At 43.8% G+C, this 8,343-nt stretch overlaps 1 protein-coding gene across 3 annotated transcripts in view; it reads left to right on the forward strand.

Moving 5' to 3' along the window:
• The window catches only part of LOC147882594 (uncharacterized), a 35,391-nt gene extending 29,118 nt beyond the window's left edge, over positions 1-6,273 (forward strand). For all 3 annotated transcript variants that reach the window (XM_087400571.1, XM_087400570.1, XM_087400569.1), the window contains 3 exons: positions 4,607-4,731; positions 5,268-5,397; positions 5,804-6,273. In XM_087400571.1, coding sequence (XP_087256697.1) covers positions 4,607-4,731; positions 5,268-5,397; positions 5,804-5,932 — 384 coding nt within the window. In that variant the 3' untranslated portion in view covers positions 5,933-6,273. The remainder of the gene's footprint in view (positions 1-4,606; positions 4,732-5,267; positions 5,398-5,803) is intronic.
• The last annotated feature ends 2,070 nt before the right edge of the window (positions 6,274-8,343 follow it).

Genomic DNA, 8,343 nt, shown 5'->3' on the forward strand with positions numbered 1-8,343 from the left:
TTTGTTCTTCAATGTGATGCAAGCGGCAATAGTGTTGGTGGAGTGCTTATGCAGGAAGGCAGAGTGGTAGCATATGAGAGCAGGTTGCTCCGAGATGCTGAACACAACATGAATGTGTATGAGCAAGAATTGGTAGCTGTAATTCATGCCCTTACTGTGTGGAAGCACTATCTTTCAGGTGCTGATTTTTATGTGCAAACTGATCATCAATCGCTGCGATACTTTCTCACTCAGAGAGTTGTCAGAGAAGCACATGAGATGGGCAAACTTCCTTTCCATTTTTCGTTTTCAGATTGTGCATGTGGCTGGAAAGAAAAATGTAGTGGCTGATGCACTTTCCAGAAGGCCACGTAGCTATGTCCAAGAAACCATAGGTATCTGTAGTTACCATTGCTTATCACAATGAGCTTGATGCCATGAAGGAGCAGTATGCTACAAATGATGCTTTTGCATGTATTTATGATCAGCTTATGGAGGGCAATCGGCATGATCATTATACACTTAAGGAGGGATTTATGATGATGCATGGAAAACTGTGTGTAACGCAGCCATTGAGGCATAAGGTGCTCACTGAAAATCATGCCCCACCGTATGCAGGGCATAGGGGTATTGAGGCTACAATCAAAGCAGTAGAGCACTGCTTTTATTGGCCTTCTTTACGGAAGGATGTTGAGGCTTATGTCAGGACATGCATCACTTGTCAAAAGGTGAAGTATGACAGGCTGAAACAGCCCGCTATGGATTTTGTTTTTGATCTCCCTCGCACTCCTCCTGGTCATGATGGCATATGGATCATAATTTGCAGATTCAGCAAGATGGCTCATTTCATTCCAGTAAGGAAGAAGATTACTTCCGAGCAGAGGGCAAAGGAGTTCTTGAAATCTGTTTCCAAGTATCATGGGATGCTTGAGTCTATCGTGAGCGATAGAGATCCACGGATGACCAACATGTTCTGGAGAGGTTTGTTTGATGACATGGGTACCTCACTGCTGTTTTCATCTTCTTATCGTCCACAGTCTGATGGTCAATCAGAAGAGGCAAATTCTACAGCTTTGGATTTGCTGCGATGTTATGTATCTTAGCACAAAGCAAACTGGGAACAATATTTGCCGCTGATTGAGTATGCATACAACAATACAGTGCACTCTTCCACGGGTAAGGCACCATTTGAAATAGTGGAAGGAGCGAGAAAGGTTTCTCCTCTTTTGCATACAAAAGAGAAGATTTTTGTGGCAGATGAGTATGTGGCGGACTTGTGGGCAGCCTATGAAAAGGTTAAGTATGCCCTCCAACGCAGCCAGGACAAGCAAAAAAGAGCTGCAGATAAGCATCACAGAAGCTTGGTCTTCATAGAAGGTGATTGGGTGTTGCTGCGTTTTCGTAAGGCATGCCTCAGGAGCAAGAAAGCGAAGGTAAAGCTGTACACCAAGCTGAATATGAGGTACTATGGCCCCTTTCAAGTTCTTGAGAAGATCAATGAGGTAGCTTACAGGTTGAAGTTACTTGAGCAGTGGACAATCCACAATGCTTTCCATGTTAGCTTGTTGAAGCCTTTTCATGGAGAAATGCCACGGGATATGCTAGTTGAAGAGCAACTTGAAGTTGATGAGCAAGATGAGGTCTTGATTCCTGAGCAGATTGTGGCACATAAGGATCGGAAGGTTAATGGTAGAGTTGCCAGACGCTATCGCGTGAAGTGCAAGAATTATCCTGCGAACGATCTGGATGGAAGAGAGTGAATTGGCAGATTCACCACAAGTTTTACAACTCTACCTTGAGGCATTTGATCTCGAGCCTACTGCGGTAGCGACTCATGCCGGTTTAGCAGAGCACAGGTCTGGGGCACGCTCATGGGGGGGGTAGCACATCTGCACCCACAATGCAGACAGGCTCACAGGATATGTAGAAGTCGCTTGGTGACACTGCGGTTTCACCCGAGGCACTGATGCTGACAGTGTTTCTGCCGTGAGACTTCTGTGATGAGTGATCATGACACTCCAGTTGATTGATACACTGCCATACGGATGGATCTGCAGTCCTGCTGTATGTACATTGTATTTTTGGTACTTCATGTGATGTACTACTATTGATTATGGGCTGTTTATGCTTATTGTGACACCCTTTTCTATTTGCTGTAATTTTGGGACAGCAAACAAGATAGTTTGTTGTTTCAAGAGGGGGTATGTCATGGGGACGTGGTGGTGATGGTGAAGTGTACAAACTAACTGTCAGTGAATTTAGCCTAGGGTACCAAGCTAGGGGCCTTAGTTAATGCCCAAAAGGTACCTATGATTTTATGTGCAATAAGTGCAACTCCTAGTGCTATCAGAGTGGTTTCAATTTCTAAGGTCATTGGTTTGGTTCAGTGGGGTCATTCTTTAAAAACTGACCCCCTAGAGATCATACAAACTAGGGTCATTGGTTCCCAAGCATTAGGGTCATGGTGTGCCATCTGACCCCTTAGGGGCATTAAAATCCCACGCCTCATTTTGTACATGTGTCTGTGTGTGGCCTCTTTGCTTGCCTTGTGACACGTAGGTGTCACCCCTGGAAGGCCCTGGAGCCCTTCCTTGCTGTTTTGAGTCTTCTCCCCTACCAAGGCAGCCTCATTGTGAAGATGGCGGATTTTTGCAGCCTCCCTCTTGCTGGCTGAAGTCGATTTTCGAGCTTTCTTCGCGACAGTTCTCCTCCCCTTGGTGCTCTTTGCTGCTGGCATGCTTCTTGGACCTGGACGCCTCCATTCTAGGCCACTTTTGGAGCTTTTCTCGACTTTCTTGGCGACGAAAGCCTTCCTTTCTTGATTCTGAAGCCATATTCTTGGACGCCTCTCTTCCTGCTCCTGCCGGGTGCACGGTGCACTGAAAACGGAGTTGCTAGTGGGCTGGAATCACCATTCTGGTGGTCGAAAACATGGCGGATCTGTTTCAGCTTGCTGAACCCTCTCTTTTCAGATCTTTTCTGGTGCTGGAAGTCACTCATAGGCAGCTCCCTCCTACCAGAGTTTGATGTCTGCTATTCAACCTACCTCTAGAGCTGTTTCGGGCTGAAACAGGCTCTTTCTGTTGGCTGGATTCTCATCTTATCTTCCTACTCTATTCTACTGCCATTCTTTCTGAGTTTCTGCAAGGTTGGATGCCCTGGGAGAGGATTGGGGCACTGGTTGTGATACTCTCTTCTTGGGGGCGCAGTGGCTAGCCAGTAATGGCTTGGAACCGCAAGGGGCACCAGGTGTTGGGGCCAACATGTGTCACTCTTCATGCTTTTGAGTAGGGGCATTCTAGCCTCCCTTGTCTGAAATGGTTCAATGATGCTATGCAGTGAAGTTATATGATCTGAGTTTTGTTTGTGGACAATGGCAATGTTTCAAGTTGGCTGTATTTTAGTTCTGTGAGATAGTAGAGTCAGTTACACTGCCCTTTGTTGATCAAAGGCTGGTTAGACCACTAGCCCTCCCCAACAGGTTCTGATGATCCGGTGAAGGGAATCCACTCCTACCCCTCCAACTGTCTGCCTCTTTCCACATACGGCAGCCACCTCATACTTGGAGAGTGTTGAAGTGAGGAACTTATCTTCTAGAATCATGTTCTGGGCCCTGGCCTCCTTGCCAACTGAAATGGGCGTGCACATGGAGCCTCGCTTGCTAGATATAGGTTCTCCAGCAGATTTTCAAATTGACTACTTTTGTGCCGGATGTGCCATACCTTTTGATGAAACGAGTCACTTGCCACTCACCTCCTTTCTGCACAATTTCAGATGATGTCTTTGATGCCGTGAATGATGGCAGTGAGCACTCCAGGTCGCACATGAGGCCTGAAGTGCAAAGGAGGCCGTGACTGAAGTGAGGCCAAGACTTGAGGGAGTAACTGCAAGGGCTCCAAGCAGCAGGAGTAGGATATTGCTTTTGCGGCCCTTATGCTTGTACGCCATTTTGTGGCATGTCAGCAGAGGCTTGCAGTTTCGGTAAATGTTTGAGGGGCTGCTAAACCCTGGGGACGTGTTTTTTTGATGGCTTTGGCAGTCATGCAAAGGACCAATTCACACCACTATATGTTTCTGACGCAGTCAGAGTAATTAGACAAATTTTGCTGTAAATCTTATGCTTATTTCAGTTTTGAGCAAGCAAGGACAATCCTGCAAGCATGCAGTTGGGAAAGGAAGTCAACATCAACAGATAACTATGCATCCATTTTGAACTCTTGCTTTCCAAAGCATCATTTCCTGCCTTTGCGATTTCTGATCCAGATACTGTTCTCTCGTGAATTTGCAACTCATAACCTGATTCTTTTACTCTTGTGATAACTTGCTGTCTACAGTTACAATTTCTAAACTTCCAAGAACACCAGTACAATGATTCTAAGTGCATACTTTGCCAATCTCCAGACGTTTTTCTCATCATCTTTTTTAAACACCTTGCATATTTTTTTCCTAAGACCAGAACACCTCGCCCCCCCCTTGCCACCTTGAAGGAAATAAAGGGAAAATTGGGGAAGCTTCTTTAGGTAACAAAGGTTTCTAGCTACAAAAATTCATGAAAATCAAGGCTCATGGGTTGTACCAATGTGAAGGCCTGTGCTTTTTGCTGAGCTTTCTTTTTGTGTACCTGCAGGTTAGTTGGGGAATGCAAATAACTCCTGCTGTGCAGCTACCAGAGAAATCATTTTCCCTTGGTGTTATGCAGCCATTAGCATGGCAAAGATCAGGTGTCATTGTTAGACCGACGGTTCAGCTGAGGTATGCCATTTACTTAAATGGAGGTTAGCACTGAGCATCATTTTGCAGTGTTGTGCCTGGGATCATAAGAAACCCTTCTAGCCAGACGTGAAGGGATGAGTGCTACGTTCAATGCCCTGTTTTCATTTTGGAAGAAAGTCAAGGAATCTGCCAATTTGGCATGTCCCAAATTTAGGGGCATTTATGGGTCACCATTTACTCCCACCTTCCTTCTTCCTTTTGTTCACTGTCACTGTCTTTTCTCATCCCTAGCCCCATCTTCCTTCCACCTTCGCGGTTGCCCTTTGCGCTGCGCCCCCCCCCCCCCCCCCCACCCACACACACACAGAGCATGGCCAATATTTATATAGGTAGGATGTCAGAATTTCCTGTCGTAGCAGGTACTGTAGTGTCGATAGCTTCGTATTACTATGGTCTGTTTTTAGCCTTTTCCCTTTTAGCAATCGAGTCCATGAGTTGGTTGACCACGTATCTGTAAGGGATGGGTTGTTATTAAAGTCATCATGGGCTTAATATTGTATTTTTGTGCTGTGCAGTGTTACACCTACTGTTGGAGGAAGAAATGCGGGCTGGAGGGCTGAACTAATCCACTCGCCTAAGGAGAAGCTTAGTTGGGCTTGTGGCTGTTCTTTAACAATTCAACCTACTGCTTTTGCTTCAATCTCTGTTCGTCCTCTTACTTGAGCTAAAGGGCTTTATTTCATATATATGTCTAACATGATGTCGTTTTTAAAAAAAAACATGATGTCGTTTTATTTGGTTGTGTGCCGTTAAGCTCTGTCTCTCTTTTCACTTGTTGTATGTCGTCTGAATATTGCCATCTGGTTTGCATGATCTCCTTGTGTGTTAATGTGTGCGCATATGGGTGTGTGGCAAGTGCACGTCCTTGGAATCTGTAATTTACTGAAATTTCCTTGCAGGGCAGTTCGTGTAGCTGAGTCATTCTTTTACTGCTTGCATCTATGTTTCAGGGCTTAGATGTCTTGTCATAGCTTTCTATTAATTGCTCACTATATTTGTGAAGTTCAATTGCTCGTACATGTAAAGGCTAAATGACTCGGATAATTTGCAGTTGGGTAGAGCCAAACAGAATGGAAGTCACTCCGGAAGTTCTGGCCTAACATTACAGGTGGAGACACCAATGGAAAACATAAGTAGAGCATCGTTCTCTATTCAATTGACCAGTGGTGTTGAGTTCTGACAATGCCTTACATCAACTTGTACATTCTTCCTCTTCTAAAATGGCATTCTTCTGTATACTGAAACCCTTGAAGGAATAAGTTTTGGTGTAACTGATGCTGGTTTCTAAGATGCTACACTTGCCAAAGGTTGCATGGAACTGGTGGCAGGCAAATTTGTAGATACTGCTATATACATATACGTATGGAAGATTGCGTTGGGATGCCTCATGAGTCATGATGGTGTGTTACAGCATTATCCCAGGAGTGCTGGGTGCTAAGATGCCATATTTTGTAATATGAAACTATTTAAAATGATGACAGAGCCAGTATGCATCTATATAGCATAAAAGAATTTGATCTTTGCTGTTTTCAATGGTTACTTGAAATTATGCCTAAAGTTATGCCCACACCTCTTTGAGAACGCATAGAATATGATGTGGACTTGTCAGTGTTTTGGAGTTTTGCTTTTGCATTTTGTTAAGTGTGTGTGGGAAATATTTGAGTCTGGAAGGGCAACTTGGTTAAGAAAGAGGAGGATGACATGCAAGTTGGTTCTACTAGGGGTCATGGAAGAGAGGGTTGTTTTTAGAAAAGGCAGTCCCTCGAGGCAGTATCTTTAATGTGAGGGGATCTTCTTGTTGTCCAAACATCATTCCAAGAACACAAGTGAATTTCAAATTTGTAAGGAGTCGGTTGAGGGGAGGCTGCTAAGTTTGTAGAGGCCTATTACTATTGGTTTGAGTTTGCGTTTTAGTAGAAAAGGGCACCTCATGCAACACCTTACCTAAAGGGAACAAGAGCTCATTCCTCTCAGATTTGCTTCCCCCTTCGAAATCACTTAGTGCCATCTTCTTCTTGATTCCGTTCCCTAAGTTCGTTCCTATCCCATTGTAAATTTGCTATTAGGACTTTGCTCATGGCACTTGTGCTCTTAGGTTTTCCTTTAAATTGTTCCTTTCTCATCGGGTATTCTCATCGATTTGAATGGCAATGCAATATCAAGCCTTGGTTGTTTGTAAACATGAAACAATAACAAGGCGGCAATCAACTACTCGTCGCCTATAACCCTTTCGTTGTGTTATCCTTTGAATAGGTCTCATATGCAAGCTACTCTTTGAAAAGCAATGTCATCTTTTGCTCTAAGTGAAGAGACCAAGCCCTTTGGCATTGACCTTCATTGAAAGGACAATAGGACATAGCCCTCTATAATGTGTCGCTATCAGCAAAGCTTTAGGCGAAGGTAGCATTGTCCAATCTCTCAATTCCTTTGAAGCCCAAGCCTAACAACCATCTCTCTTCTAATGGGATCTTTGAAAGGTTGGACGAATATCAAAATCTATTATTAGTTGAACTTTGACGCTAAGACAAGGGGCGATGTGATTAAATAGGGCCTTGGTAAGACGAACGATATGAAAATTGACGTACTCAAATTCTCTCCATCTATACTTAACCTCAAGTAAAGATGTATACATAACATGCCTACTTTCCCTGTGGGCTAGGGCAGGCAATGGAAGCTTAGAAAATGAGTGGGAAAGCTAAAAAACGAGTTGTTATATTGAAAATGTTGCTACAATGAATGGAGGCTTAAGAGGGAGCCAATATGACAATCCCAAGGCTAAATGTCCTAATTGTCCTATGTGGTACATGTTCTAACTGTACCAATTGACCTAATTGATTGTAACTAGGTCTTGGACATGACGCAGTATACTCGAGTATCTAATGGCATGGTTGCACATGTTCATCCTATAGGGATATAGCAACCTATGATTGTACAAAGTACAAGAGATCAAGTCACAAAAGGTACTAAGTTTAAAGCTTGTCGAAAAGCTTCAAACTTAGGTCAAGGTAGAGCCTTCGTAAAAAGAGCTGCGAAGTTGTCTTTAGTGGGAACATAAGACAATTGAATATCACCTGCTGATAATCTCTCTTTGACATAGTGATAGTGAACCTCAATATGCTTTGTGCGAGCATGGAAAACATGATTTTGTGCAACAGTCGAAGTACTCTGACTATCAGTAAAGATGACGGTAGGAGTAGTCTGACATGCATAAAGATCTGCAAGTAACTTCTCGAGCCTCACACACTCCACTGTAGCTGTTAAAGCTGCTCTGTACTCAGCTTCATAGCTAGAAGTAGCAATATTACTCTGCTTCTTGCTGAACCAAGAAATGCATCAAGTACCAAGCATGAAACAGTTGCCACTATATGACACACGGGTGTTCGAACAGCCAACCCAATCACTGTGAGTGAATCCATGCATAATAAGTGAAGAATCAGCCTCATAAAAGAAGCCCAAATGCTGAGTGCCTTTGAGATATCTGAATACATGCTTTACGGCATGCTAGTGGTGCGTAGGGGGGCTGTGCATATATTTGCTCAACTATGAGATGACATATTGTAAATCAAGTCTCGTATGGCATAAGTAAATCAA

The sequence above is a fragment of the Dipteris shenzhenensis genome, chromosome 29, assembly GCF_047967505.1.
Source record: "Dipteris shenzhenensis isolate YYH24624 ecotype China chromosome 29, Dip_SZ_1.0, whole genome shotgun sequence".
Taxonomy (NCBI): Eukaryota; Viridiplantae; Streptophyta; class Polypodiopsida; order Gleicheniales; family Dipteridaceae; genus Dipteris; species Dipteris shenzhenensis.